Genomic DNA, 14,398 nt, shown 5'->3' with positions numbered 1-14,398 from the left:
CATAGGGCCGATTTGAGTAAAGCTATTGGTTACTAGTAGTGAGCCTTTGGGGGAAGGGCCATTTTCGACCCGCAGAAATTAAGAAAAGGAAAGTTCAAAAGTACGACCCGATATCGTGGGAGACAAGACAATTGTATTCAATGCCGCCTACCTAGATCAAACCTTGACTTTGTCTCTTCCACCTCTCTCACCAAACAACTAGGGTTTAAGGTTTTACACACACAGACAGCTAGCAGCTGGGGAAATAGTTCATGGGAGTGGGACCCACTGAAGCCTCCATTACACCCCCAAACGAAACATCGTCGTATTTGCTACCACTCTCTCTCTCTCTGCATTTTCTTTCCGGTTTCCACATTTCGATTTTCCCACAGAGAACGAGAAAACATGCCAAGTACGGACCCTTTCCATTCTTTTACTGCCTAATATTTAATATATTTACATATCGAATCTCAACAACCTTCCTTGCGTCGCAAGTCGGTCCCTTCAAACTCCCTCTTCATTTCCCAACTTTTTAATTCCCGAATCGGTTCTTATATTTTGTGATCTCCCATCACCTTTATATAAACAGACACGACGGCCCTTTTGATTTTTTTGCCCTACGAAGACGCTCCAAGAATCTGGGATATTCCAAAGCAAGCAACTTTCATGATTTCATCGCTCCAAAATCTCTGTAAATTCTGCTTCACGAAGATTACGTTTTACTGTTTTGGATTTTTGGTTAGTTTTTGGATGTGATCTGCATATTATGATGCTGGTAGGTTGCTGTTAGATTAGTGTTTGATTTTTGGGGTTGAAAGTTTTTGTCTTTTTCGCTTTCAGATCGAATTTTTCTTGCCTTTGGTGTTGATCTTTGTGTATAAAGCAGAGTTGTTCTGTTTGGGTGGCTTTGTTTCTCGATGCCGTCCAATTTTCTTAGCTAAGTTATTGAATTTTTGAAAATTTCATGAATCTGGATGTATGGACTCATCCGGGTTGTTTTTTATTTTTTGATACGAGCGATATTGAGAGAGAGGGAGTCGAACACTGGAAATGAAACGCCGGGGCGTTTGTGCATGTGTGATCTTGATTTGATGCTAATTTCTACAAGCAATGCAGAAGAATTAGACAACTGTTTTTTTTATGATCTTCAACTCCTCCTAAATTTACAAGAGCCTTTCTCTTTGTTTCTGCCGTCAGCTGATGGCCAAATGTAAGCTGGTATTTTCGACACGAATCGTTGTCATATGCTAATAATCTTACCATTCTTTGATTGGAGTATTGCTCTAATTGTCCTACCTGTTGTCTTCACCTTTCCATCTGTTAGGAGTGGCCAGTTCATCTCCCTAAATATATTTCTGCCCTCAAATGTTGATCCGATAGTAGTAGCGGTTTTCGTAGCTCACTTCCTTTGGTTCAATTTCAACAGGTTGAACAAGCACCGATTTGCTTCTCTTCAGAAGGTTCAAAGGGTACTTGTTAATCTTGTTTCGGAGTGTAGTGCTTCATCTGAACATGGCATTAGAGAGGATTGCCAGGACTGCTCGAAATGGATTCAGAAGGTCGTCATCAGGAGCATCCGCTCGCACAATTGAGAAGGATATGTTGTGTGAGCGAGCATCCACACGCAATTATTGTTCCGTACCTTCACTCGAAAGTGAGACTAGAAACAACAATCTTTCGTACCTCTCCAGCATTTCGAAGGTGAATCACAATAGATTCTGGAGCAGGGGAATAAGCATAACTCCAAATTATCAGTTCCCTTCTGCAGAAAGGATTGTTGAGGAGTCTGATTCGGAGTGTAATGAGCCCAAGTATCCGGGACTAGAAGCAACCAGGCCGGGTGAAAAGCCAAGAGTGGTGGTCCTTGGTACTGGCTGGGCCGCTTGTCGATTCCTCAAGGGACTAGACACCAAGGTTTATGATGTTGTTTGCATATCGCCGAGAAATCACATGGTCTTCACTCCTTTACTTGCTTCAACTTGCGTTGGTACCCTGGAATTTCGTTCGGTTGCTGAACCTGTTAGTCATATACAATCTGCAATGGCGACGAGTCCCAATTCATACTTTTACCTGGCTTCCTGCGTTGGCCTTGACACAGACAAACATGAGGTAACGGAACTATAGTTATCAACTTGATTATTTTCAAATTTGGGAAATGTTTGCTTACATTGTTCAGTTATCTTAAGATTCATAACATAATGGACACTGACTAATTTAGATTTTTGGTCATAGCAACAGAAAAGTTAATGTTCTTCTTTCGTATAGGTTTACTGCGAGACGGTTAGCAATGGCGGTTTATCTCATGAACCTTATAGGTTCAAAGTTGCATATGACAAGCTCGTCATAGCTGCAGGAGCTGAGCCTCTGACATTCGGTATCAAGGGTGTGAAGGAACATGCATTTTTCCTCCGTGAAGTGAATCATGCCCAAGAGATTAGGAAGAAGCTTCTCTTGAACCTCATGCTCTCTGAACATCCAGGTGAGTGTTATATGTCTCTCAGAGTATACAATTATTTGAAGACTTGGTTTTGCTCTCTCAAGGATGAGTGAAAGACAATTGGTAGGAATCGGTGTTCTTCCCTCTTACATCTTATACATTTTACTTTGCAGGCATATTGGAGGAAGAAAGGAAACGCATTCTGCATTGTGTTGTTATTGGAGGTGGCCCTACGGGGGTGGAGTTCAGTGGCGAGTTGAGTGATTTCATCATGAAAGATGTCCAAGAACGGTATACTCACGTTAAGGATTACATCAAAGTCACACTCATTGAGGTACAATCAGTTATTCTCTCCTATATTTATGCACTCTGCACTGGCTTCTTGTGGACAAATTATGAAACAAATGATTGTTTTCTCGGTAATTTTTTTAACAGGCGAACGAGATTTTGTCATCGTTTGATGTTGGCTTAAGGCAATATGCAACAAATCACTTGACCAAGGTTAGTTGATTTTCTTTCTAACATTCTGGAGGCTACTTCATGTTGGTTCTTGGGATTGATTTGAAATGTGAACTTTTGCACCAGGCTGGCGTTCGCCTTATGCGAGGCGTTGTGAAAGAAGTGCATCCGAAGAAGATAGTTCTCAACGATGGAACTGATGTTCCATATGGCCTTTTGGTCTGGTCTACCGGTGTTGGTCCCTCAGAGTTTGTGAAAAAACTTAATCTTCCAAAGTCCCCGGGTGGAAGGTATAACCACCAGCATTTCTTTACTTTCTCTCTTTTTCAAGGTCCGGTTTCTTCCTTCGATTCAATTGATCAAGGATCTAAAATCAACTCTGTTGAGTGATACAGGATTGGTGTTGATGGCTGGATGCGGGTTCCTTCAGTGGAAGATGTGTTTGCACTAGGAGATTGCGCCGGTTTTCTTGAGCATACGGGGAGGCCAGTGCTTCCGGCTTTAGCTCAGGTTAGAATTATGTTTTCACTCTACAAACTAGACATTGCTGTCAAGCCTGTCATAATTCATGCATATTCCCTATGGCATCCAATATTTGAGTTCTGTTAAAATTGCTAATGCCAAAGGCTAAATATACAGATAAGAAGAGTTTAACATCAAAATTTGTAAGGCGTTCCAATCGAAATAGCTATCACATTGTTAGCATATTTCAACCGAATTCACATTTTCGGACTTGCTGATAGATCGACGTAGAGAGAGCAAATGAGCAACTGTGAAGCCATCTTAGAACTAACCCAGTTCACTTTGTTTCGAATAGGTGGCAGAACGCGAGGGAAAGTTTCTGGTGGAGTTGTTTAACAGGATAGGAAAGCAGGATGCCGGGAAGGTCTTCAGCGCAAGAGACATTCCTCTCGGGAAGCAATTTGTGTACAAGCACCTTGGAAGCATGGCGACAGTTGGAGGCTATAAGGCTTTGGTTGATCTACGCCAGTCTAAGGTAAGGGCAATGTGCTTTTATGCCAAGCGCTTTCAGTGTGCTTTTCCGCCAAGCATTTTCCTTCAACCTGTTGAGTAAAATTTTGCAGGATGCAAAGGGCATATCCCTTGCCGGATTTCTCAGCTGGTTTATTTGGCGCTCCGCTTATCTGACGCGTGTTGTCAGCTGGAGGAACAGGTTCTATGTTGCAGTGAACTGGGCTACTACTCTTGTCTTTGGCAGAGATAACTCGAGAATAGGTTGATGCTATAAGTCACCTCACACACCATTGCCATGTGTTATAGGCTAGTGATTTTAACACTCCTCGTTTCGCCTTCTTCCGAATATTAAGATCTTGATCTCTCAATTTGTTGAATTGGGTGAAAATTTTGGTTCAATTTAAACTCGATCTCTTAATCTTTTGTCGCGAAGTTCTGTGTAGCGTAAATGGTAAAATGATTTTGACCTTCTCACCAATCTATTGTCATTTAATTTTGAGTTCGATGCTCGCACTTTAATAGACGGATTGAAAGAAGACACATAACTAAGAGTTAACAAACATATTCCAATAGTTATAAACTTCAAACTACAAATTTTTTACAGCCTTTTGTTGCAAGAAACAAAGGTAAGAACTCAAACTTTTTACCCTTCCCTCTCACTCACTCATAAAAAATGTAAAAATCTTTCACCAAAAAAACTGGACTGATTGATTGATCAACATGATCTCATCAGCTAAGAGAAGTGATGAGCATCGCTAGATTCACAACCGCCGCGGCGGCTGCTGGCAGAGAAAACGGAGGAGAAAGAGTGAAGCAGAACCCCAACAATAGCCACCTTCACCTGACCCCTCTTGGGAATCAGACGCCCAGAATTGGACCTCTGAGAGAAACTTCCGCCGTTGATCATAGCGCTCCTTGCACTCTCCATCACTTCTTTTGCTTCTGATTATCTTAATAAGGGATCAAAAAGTATATATCAAGCAGAGAACGCTCAGTATTTTACACTTCGAAAGCTCTTCTCGATGCAGATATCCGTCTTCGATTAAGCAAGAGAGAAGATGAGTGCTTGAATCGTGAAAGTTTGAAACTTTTGAGCTGTGAGGTTGTTTTGTGATTTGGGCTTTCTTGCTTGTGTTTATATGCCAAGGACATCAACTTTTTTATTTTTTTAACTTTATTTTATTTTGGGGAAATTAATATATTTGATTAGATTGTGTTGCTCGTCGATTTTGACCGTTTGACAGAGACAATCTTGACCTTCTTTCGTAGAGAAAATTTTAATTATGACAGGAACACAGATGGTACATCACTTGTTTTTATGTAACCGGTGAAAATTTTTATTTTGTCGGTTCTCCAATTTATAAGTTTTTTTTTTCTGAATTTACATCGTCTCTTGATTTTTGTGTCCAAAATAAGCAGATTCAGAAATTCGGATTACTCAATTAAAATCTTACGGCCTAATTTATTTATTTCACTGATCAACTCATTTAAACTAAGAGTTCAATTCTCTCTCCTCTTTTAAATAGTCCAAATTTTTAGATTTCTGGATCCGAATTTGAAGATTTGATGAGAATCTTGATTTTTTAATTTATTTTTTCTGTACTCCTTGAGCTCATAAATTAATAGCTTCTCTCTTCACAATGACTTCGACCAGGAAAAGTCGTTCAACACTTCACACACAACAATCACAAACTTGAAATTATATAAAACGGAAAATACTTGGTTTTTCTTACATGTATAATAAGAATAAGAGTCGAGAAATGTCACATTTGTAGCTGCTTTCTACATGAATTTGAATTCTATATATAAGACTTGAATTTGAATTTAGTGGCAGTGTTTCATTTATTCACAACTATACAATATATAGAAGTACAAATATACAAATTAATTACAATGAATTTACTTTGAGTACGTGTCACATTCCGGCCCGGGGTCCACCATATCTCGGGCCCGCTCCACCACCGTAGCACGATATTGTCCGTTTTGGGTCCCGACCACGTCCTCACGGTCACGGTTTTGTTATGGGAACTCACACAAGAACTTCCCAGTGGATCCCCCATCATGGGAGTGCTCTCGAGCGCTACTCGCTTAACTTCGGAGTTCCGATAGAATCCGAAACCAATGAGCTCCCAAAAGGCCTCGTGCTAGGTAGGGATAAGAATATGCATTTAAGGATCACTTCCCTGGACGATGTGTTACAGTACGCACCGATAAATCTGTCATACAATGAACCTAATATAGAAAATTTAATTAAATTAATTAAAAAGATTACAAAGTGAGTGAGACAATTTCACTAATAGAAATAAACCCTGCCAACGACTCCATGAAGAGATGTGATTCATGCTAAATTTTCGACCGGGTTTCTTATTCGAGTTTTCCTGATCCGAATAATAACTTAAACCAAAATTTTATTTCATCCGTTCATTTTAATCTTTCGGTTACTGTTTATACATGTAACTAGAGATTAGTCCTAGAGAAAAATTGTTTTGTCTTTAGCTTTTACTTATTCTGCAGAGCCAAGCAAATCCTGAATCGGGTCAGCCCGGTCCCGTAAGGGCCTGAACTAAATTCAAATTGAAGTGCCCAACTCGAATCTTTTTCTTTAGAAAAATTAATGAAAATAGTTTGAAATTTTTTAGTTTTAATGATAAGGACAAAATAAAAGATAAAATGAATAGTAAAAAAATTGACTTTTTAGTGTAAAAATGTGATTTTTCATTAAAATAAACAGTACCGGAAGCTTTTTATTAAAGTTCATTTTTCTTTTCCCCACTAATGATTAAAGCTCCAAAACATAATGTCTTTGTCTATACATATCGGTGCGGATTTGGTCATCATCGATCTCTCTCCTCCATAATAATGTACCTGCCACTAATATAATTAATTAATTTTAAACTGCTAATTATATGTGAATTAAAGTTGTATCAGATTATTCCAAAGTACAATTATAAAGTCAATACCCACTGAATCTGATAGTGGAAAAGAGAGCACCTTGATTCGTTGTATTTCATCTAGGTAAACCCACTAGACAGTGGACACAATATTTTAATTATGTTAGATTATGTTTAAAAAAGAAGAGATTTGGGGCTAATAATTTGGATTATGGACAAAATAACTAATAAGGCTGCCAATTATAGAGGGAACCCTTATTTTGCAGTATATTCTTAGTGTTTTGTTTCGTTATAAATGGAACAAGAACAGCTAAGCTAATTCTTTTTCTAAAGTACGAATGTTTTCCTAGTAGATCAACCTTTGAAAACTATGATTGTAACTTTAAACCAAAAAAGAAACTTTGATATGACTATTGATTAGGGCAGTGTTTATACTGGGTGAGATTAGATCAAAATACAATCAGGCTTATATTCTTGTGAGAGCTACTCTACAAATGACGTGGTCGTTCAACCATACAAAAATAATGTTGTGCACGATTGCTACATAAGAGAATTGTCTCCCAATAATAAAACCAATGCGAGGCTGATGAGACCAAGATATAGAAGAGGTCGTACTTTTGTGAGGTTGAAATGACCATCAATAAAGTCTGACAATCTCAAGAGTCAAGACTTTTACTAAGATTTTTCCTTTCACGTAACCTCTATCTACTCGAACTAGGTCTCCAGTCAAAAACCAATTAGTTGTTTTCCAAATTACCTTCAACTTAAAGTACCAAGTTTAGGGACACAGCTGAACAATTAACCAAACATTAATCTTTGGATTTATGTATACTTTTACATTTTATTGCTTTAGGGCTGATTGTTTTTTATTAGTTGGCAACATTGACCCTACCAGCTGTTGAGTTCTCTGGCCACCAATTCATCGACATAAATACATCTTTTAAAATGGAAAACCATAAAAAAAAAAAAAAAACCCAGTAAATATGAACACGACAACTAGTAAGGTCAAATAATTAATTTGAATATTAATATGACCTAAAGTAGTAAAGTTTAAGTTAATCATGGTGAAAGTAGCAAATTAATGTAGGACCAAATTAAACAAATGTATAAATTGTGTTGGTTCCTTCTTGTTGCTCCTGCTGCTATATTATAGTGCACAAGAATCACATGACCATTTTGCTAGCTAGCTTCCACTAAAAAAGTAAAGTCATATGATTCTCTTCTCAAATAGCCTTCACTACCAAAGATCTTGGGATCTCTCTTTTGAATTTAAAACATTATCTTCGATTATATGACAAGTGAGTTCTAGATACAATGTTACGTACACTTCATAGTATAGATTTGATGCAATATTTAATTATTATAAGATTTCTTAGATCATTCTACCGTTAATTTTCTAGATCACTCAGCTACATGCACCATGAAAGAAAATTATTAAAAAAGATGAAAGATGCCAATTATTTTGAGAAGGACTTCTACGAATCTATGGTGCAGGAAACAATCATGATGTTACGTATATAATTATCATGATATTATAAGTGCGTAAATGATATTTTATGCAATTTTCTCTTCACATGACCTAGTTTCACTGACCCGAAATCCCTCGGTAGCGGTGCACATCTGCCATGAGAGTTTGCTCTCCATTATCAAACCCTAAAAACATAGAAACAGTACCGCCAAACAAAGTGATGGCCTTATTATAGTACGATGCATGCATTGAATATTGTATTGAAAAGGAATAGGGCTAAAATCTGTAAGAACATGTGTTTAATTGTGTCAGATTGTGTTAAAAGAGGCATAGATTCGATCTAGGCAGTGAGATTATCATGATATTTGTAAGAGTTGGTTGATGGCTGTTTGGTTTTCTTCATATCGTAATCCACCCATATCTTACATATTATTTCATATCCTAGTGCATAAATACATGCACTGCATCCGGATTCTAATCTCTTTTTAGACATGAAATGTCGTAGTGCTAGTATTGTACATCGAATTTTGATAATATTGTATTTCAAACTTTGATACAGTCAATAATTTGTGTGTGGGTGAATGGTGATCATTAATTTGAGCTTTAAAATATATTAATTGATTGTAAATCACTCATCATTTACAATAAATCAACGATCATACACTCTAACGCTTCACAGACTATAAAATGTACTAACTCTATTAAATATATGATTCAAGACCCAATAAGTGGAGTTTTTGTTTCTATAGAAGCGATACTATAGGATCGCGAATTCGCACATAGAGCTCAAGTGCAAGGTTAAACGTTGTTTACCATTTAAGGTACAAACTCCTTACAAATAGCAGTTTAATACACTAACAATGTACGCTAAATGCAATATGAGTTCCTGCTCCTGGTGTTCCAGTTTAATTTTTGTTCTAGGTTTTGAGATTTCATTTCACGCACCAAAAGTGTTGTACCAAACAAAATAATTTGACCAAAGAAAGCAGATTCTCATTCAATAGTTGAACCAAATTCTACAATGTACAAAGATTAAAATCCATTACATGAACAAATTAACAATCTCTTCAAGCCTCAGAACTTCTTGACCTAATTAGTCGATCTCGAAATTCGTCTAAGTTTAGTAACTACGAGTTGCTTAGGCTGCTGCCATGTGCATTTATGGACGATGAGGATTGAAGATTGAAGCCAAAATTGGCTAATCCCACCACGATTCCCATCTTCACCTGATCCCTCTTGGGAATCAGCGGGCCGGAAAATCTCCTCGACGTCGCTCCCCCGGCGGTAGAATTGGATGCGGAACCTTCCATCTCTGTAGCTCTTCTTCTTGTATAAAACCCTCTGAACTGTGTAGCTCTTCTTCTTGTAGCAAAATCCTCTTCAAACTACAAAAATTTTACAGCCTTATGTAACTACGTTGCAAGAAACAAAGACAAGAGCTCAAACTTTTTACCCCCTTTCACTCACTCGCTCACTCATCTAAGATGTAAAAATATTTCACAAAAAAAAAAAATGGACTGAAAGATTGATCAGAACATGATCTCATCAGCTAAGAGAAGTGATGAGCATCACTAGATTGACAACCGCCGCCGCGACGGCGGCTGACGGCAGAGAAAACGGAGGAGAAAGAGTGAAGCAGAACCCCAACAATAGCTACCTTCACCTGACCCCTCTTGGGAATCAGACGGCCAGAATTGAACCTCTGAGATAAACTCCCCCCGTTAATCATAGCACTCCTTGCACCCTCCATCTATTCTTTTGCTTCTGATTATTATCGTAATAAGGGATCAAAAAGTATATATATCAAGCAGAGAACACTCTCAGTATTCCAACACTTCGAAAGCTCTTCTCGATGCGGAGATCAGTCCTTCTATTAAGCAAGAGAGAAGAAATGACTGTTTGAATCTTGAAAGTCTGAAACTTTTGAGCTGTGAGGTTGTTTTGTGATTTGGGTTTTCTTGTTTGTGTTTATATAATACTAAGGACATAAACTTTTTTGTTTTTTATTTTTTTTATTTTTTTTTATTTTTTTTATTTTTTATGTCAACTTTTTAAAAATTTGGGGAAATTAATATATTTGAGTATCCAGTGTTGCTCGTAGAATTTGACTGTATTTTCTATGGTTTTATAAAGACAATCTTGACCTTCTTGGTTGGTCTTGTGACTCGTGTTCACACTTCACATTTTATTGGCTCGTTTTGTCGGTTTTCCATTTTTATTAAGCTTTTTTTATCTCTACACCTTAAACTCATAAACTAAATTCTTCTCTCTTCACAACCAGTTAAACAGAAAAAGCCGTTCAACATTTCACAAAAGAGTAAAAATCTCATGTACGATTTTTTAGAGTGATAGTAAAAGTAATTTATTGTCAACTTTTAAACTATTACTCCTGAGAAACCCAAACTTTTACCTTACGTAAAATTTTCAAAAAATTTAGTTACAAGATAATAAGAAATAGAGATTTTTTTTCTCTTTTTCATCCGACTATTAATCTTAAGAATGTTGATTTTAAGAATGAATGATTGTCATTCTCCGACTCTCATTGCTCCCTTGGACCAAGTGGAGCATGCATGAAGGAGTTACATTATTTGGAGCTACCAAATGTGTCACCTGTATTAATTAGAGATGACCTAAATTGTGGGTTATAAGGCTTTTTACGGCTATGTATGGGAGCCTGATTTCCATATATAAAAATTAAATTGTTTGAATTTGAATCTAATAACAGTATTCTATTTCTTGTATAAACATAATATAGTTGTTAGAGTCATATTTTATACTAATCAAACTCATAAAACTCTTAAATTACAGCAATTAAACTCCCTCGTATTGGACTTCAGTTTTCTGGTTCGTTCTTTTAGTTTATTTCTAATTTATAGGAATCAAATACAAAGTTTCTTGCACACTGAAAACCCTGAATGAGCTATTTCTGCCTGCATGAAAAATCATGATTTGATATATTTACTTCTTTGTACGATTTTAACAAGTTACTTTTGTCTAGGTCAGATTGTTATTTGGAAATAAAAAATGACTCCTTAAGTATAGTGAACAATTATATAAATTTAACAACTATAAAGAGAAAGGATAGGATGCATTTTTGCTCACCACTTTCAAGTGAAGGTAATGCTCGTCACGCTACTTATTAGCATTGAATGAGTTTAAATTTTGAGGTTTGTGTCTACCCAGATCTCGAAATTTAAACTCATCCAATGGTGATAAATAAGATGATAAGCATCATCATCACTTGAGGGTCGTGAGTAAAAATATTCCATTTTTCTTTAAGCCTAGTGATTAAAGATTTCCAAACATAATGTCCTTGCTCTGGTGCGGGTTCAATCTTTCTTCTCTCTACCAGCTAACAGTTTAATCCACTAATTCTCGTTTGTAAAACAAAAAACATAATGTCCCTGCCACTAATATAATTAATTAATTACAAACTGCTAATTATATGTGAATTACAGTTGTATCAGATTATTTCAAAGTACAATTATAGAGAGTCAAACCATTCACTGAATCTGATAGTGGAAAAGGGAGCACCTTGATTCATTGTACTTCATCTAAATATACCCACTAGACAGTGGACACAATATTTTAATTATGTTAGATTATGTTTAAAAGGGAAGAGATTTGGGTCTAATAATTTGTATTATGGACAAAATAACTGATAAGGCTACCAATTATAAAGGGAACCCTTATTTTGCAGCATATTTTGAGTGTTTTTGTTTTGTTATACATGGAACAAGTACAGCAATGCTTGTTCTTTTTCTAAAGTACGAATGTTTTTCTTGTAGATCAACCTTCGAAAACAATGCACCACGAAATACGGTGGTCGTCATATTTTTGTGAGAGCTACTCTAAAGATGACGTGGTCGTTTCAGCCATACAAAAATAAATCGTGTGTGTGATTGCCACGTAAGACAAGTGTCTCAAAATAATAAAATCAAGGTACTGTTGTTCACACACATCTTTTTACCTCTCTACACCCTTGTTAATTTTTTAGCATTGGGGTTTTTCAATTCGCTCGATCCAACCGCTGTAAATTGAGAGTAGTATGTGAGAGGTAAAAATAATTGTGTGGATATATAGCACCATCTTAAAACTAATGCGAGGCTGATGAGACCGAAATACATAAGATGTTCATACTTTTGAGATTGAAATGATTATCTATAAAGTCTGACAATCGCATAAGTTAAGACTCTCACCGAAGATTTTCCCTTTCGCATAACCTCATTTTACTCAAACCAAGTCTCGAGTAAAAAACCAATTAGTTGTTTTCCAAATTACCTTCAATTTAAAGTACCAAGTTTAGGGACATATGCTGAACAATTAACAAAAATTAATCTCTTTAGGACTCATTGACTTTCATTTGTTGCCAACATTGACCCTGCCGGCTGTTGAGTTCTCCTGCCACCAATTCATCAACATAATACATCTTTTAAATGGAAAACCAACAAAAAAATCCAGTAAATATCAACACGACAATTTGTAAAGTAAAGAATTTGAATATTAATATGACCTAAAGTAGTAAAGTTAAGTTAATCATGGTGAAAGTAGCAAATTAAAGTAGGACCAATTAAACAAGGGGTGTGATATCCACACACCCCATTTTACTTCTCACACACCCTTCTAATTTTCGACCGTCGGATCGGATGAATTGAAGAAAATCAACGGATAGAAATTAACAAGGGGTGTGTGAGAAGTAATTTGGGGTGTGTGGATAGCACACCCCTTAAACAAATGTATAAATTGTGCTGGTTCCTTGCTGCTGTATTAGAGTCGACAAGAATCACATGACCACTTTGCTGACTCCCACTATAAAAGTAAAGTCATATGATTCTCTTCCACTCGTGAAGTTTGTTGGGTCTCGTAAGCAGGACTTATCTGCAATTATTTATTAGTTCAAGGGTTTGAAAAATCAAATAGCCTTCACTACCAAAGATCTTACAATCTCTTTTTAGAATCTAAAACCTTATTTTCGATTAATATAATATGCAAGATTTGGATACAATGTTATGTTGCACTTAATCGTATGGATTTTATGCAAGATTAACGAGTTGTAAGATCTATTAAATTATTCTACAGTTAATACGTCGCACTTAATCATATGAATTTTATGCAAGATTAACGAGTTGCAAGATCTACTAAATTATTCTACGGTTAATTCTCTGGATCACTCATAGGTATATACCGTGAAAGAAAAATTGTTGAAAGAGATAAATGATACTTGACAATTATTTAAAGTAGGGCCATTTGTGATGGCCTTTATATAATACGATGCATGCACTTAATCTAGTACTGAAAAGGACTTTGGACCAAAATCTGCAAGAACATGTGTTTCATTGTGTCAGATTGTGTTAAAAGAAAGAGGCATAGATTCGATATAGGCAGTGAGATTATTACGATATTTGTAAGAGTTGGTTGATGGTTGTTTGGTTTCATTCATATCGTAATCCATCCATATCTTACATAACTACTGCATAAGCACATGCACTGCATCCGGATCAGTGTTATCCACTTATGATGGTATTGAATTTAGTATTATTCAATCTAATCTATTTTTAGACATAGAAAATGTCGTAGTGCTAGTATTAATCATTGGATTTTGATAATATTGTATTTGAATTTTGATACAATCAATTGTTTGTGTGTGGGTAAATGATTATCATTAGTTTGAGCTTTAAAATACATTAATCGATCATAAATCACTCATCGTCTACAATAAATTACTCTAACGCATGATATACTATAAAAGGTACTAGCTCTATCAAATCCATGATCCAGGGCCAAACAAGTGGAATTTTTGTTTCTATATAAAAGTGATACTATGGGATGGCGAATTGAACATAGAGCTCAGGTGCAAGGCTAAACGCTATTCACTATTTAAGCTACAAATTCTTTACAAATAGCGGATCTGATACACTAACAGTGTACACTAAAAGCATTATCTGTTAATTTTTAAGTAAAACTTGCTATGCAATATGAGTTCCTGCAAGTTTTGTTCTAGGTTTTGAGATTTCATTTCGCGCACCAGATTTGTTGTACCAAACAAAATGATTTGACCAAAGAGATACGATTTTGTTTGACCAAAGAAATGCAGATTCTCATTTCAATAATTGATTCAAATTCTACACTATGTACAAAGATTAAAATCCGTTACATGAACAAATTAACAACCCGCTCAAATCCTCAAAA

General features: G+C 36.2%; 1 protein-coding gene and 1 long non-coding RNA gene across 4 annotated transcripts; one reads left to right on the top strand and one right to left on the bottom strand.

The window, feature by feature from the left end:
• The first annotated feature begins 207 nt into the window (after positions 1-207).
• LOC126587029 (internal alternative NAD(P)H-ubiquinone oxidoreductase A1, mitochondrial-like) lies at positions 208-4,328 on the top strand. Of its 3 annotated transcripts, none has more exons than XM_050252003.1 (9): positions 208-391; positions 1,406-2,088; positions 2,245-2,458; positions 2,590-2,750; positions 2,852-2,917; positions 3,002-3,165; positions 3,271-3,385; positions 3,693-3,872; positions 3,961-4,328. In XM_050252003.1, the coding sequence occupies exons 2-9, from the start codon at positions 1,492-1,494 to the stop codon at positions 4,114-4,116; spliced, it is 1,653 nt and encodes a 550-aa protein (XP_050107960.1). In that variant the 5' UTR covers positions 208-391; positions 1,406-1,491; the 3' UTR covers positions 4,117-4,328. The 3 variants fall into 3 exon arrangements, with proteins under 3 accessions (XP_050107960.1, XP_050107959.1, XP_050107958.1); XM_050252002.1 differs by having other exon boundaries at positions 208-754; XM_050252001.1 differs by having other exon boundaries at positions 209-670.
• Positions 4,329-4,396: 68 nt separating this feature from the next.
• LOC126587038 (uncharacterized) lies at positions 4,397-10,170 on the bottom strand. The gene is made up of 2 exons (XR_007610963.1): positions 9,873-10,170; positions 4,397-4,691 (listed from the first exon to the last, which is right to left on the bottom strand). It is a non-coding gene; the product is annotated as an uncharacterized LOC126587038 (long non-coding RNA).
• Between the last annotated feature and the right edge of the window lie 4,228 nt (positions 10,171-14,398).

Source organism: Malus sylvestris, chromosome 10, assembly GCF_916048215.2.
Source record: "Malus sylvestris chromosome 10, drMalSylv7.2, whole genome shotgun sequence".
NCBI classification, from domain to species: domain Eukaryota; kingdom Viridiplantae; phylum Streptophyta; class Magnoliopsida; order Rosales; family Rosaceae; genus Malus; species Malus sylvestris.
Note: the sequence above shows the minus strand (reverse complement) of the source record. Positions and strands in the feature narration are given on the sequence as shown.

Coding starts and splice junctions, on each gene's coding strand:
- LOC126587029 (XM_050252003.1), top strand. CDS start 1,492: ATGGCATTAGAGAGGATTGCCAGGACTGCTCGAAATGGATTCAGAAGG. Junction 3,166..3,270: donor CCAAAGTCCCCGGGTGGAAG/GTATAACCACCA, acceptor TGAGTGATACAG/GATTGGTGTTGATGGCTGGA. Junction 3,386..3,692: donor TGCTTCCGGCTTTAGCTCAG/GTTAGAATTATG, acceptor TGTTTCGAATAG/GTGGCAGAACGCGAGGGAAA.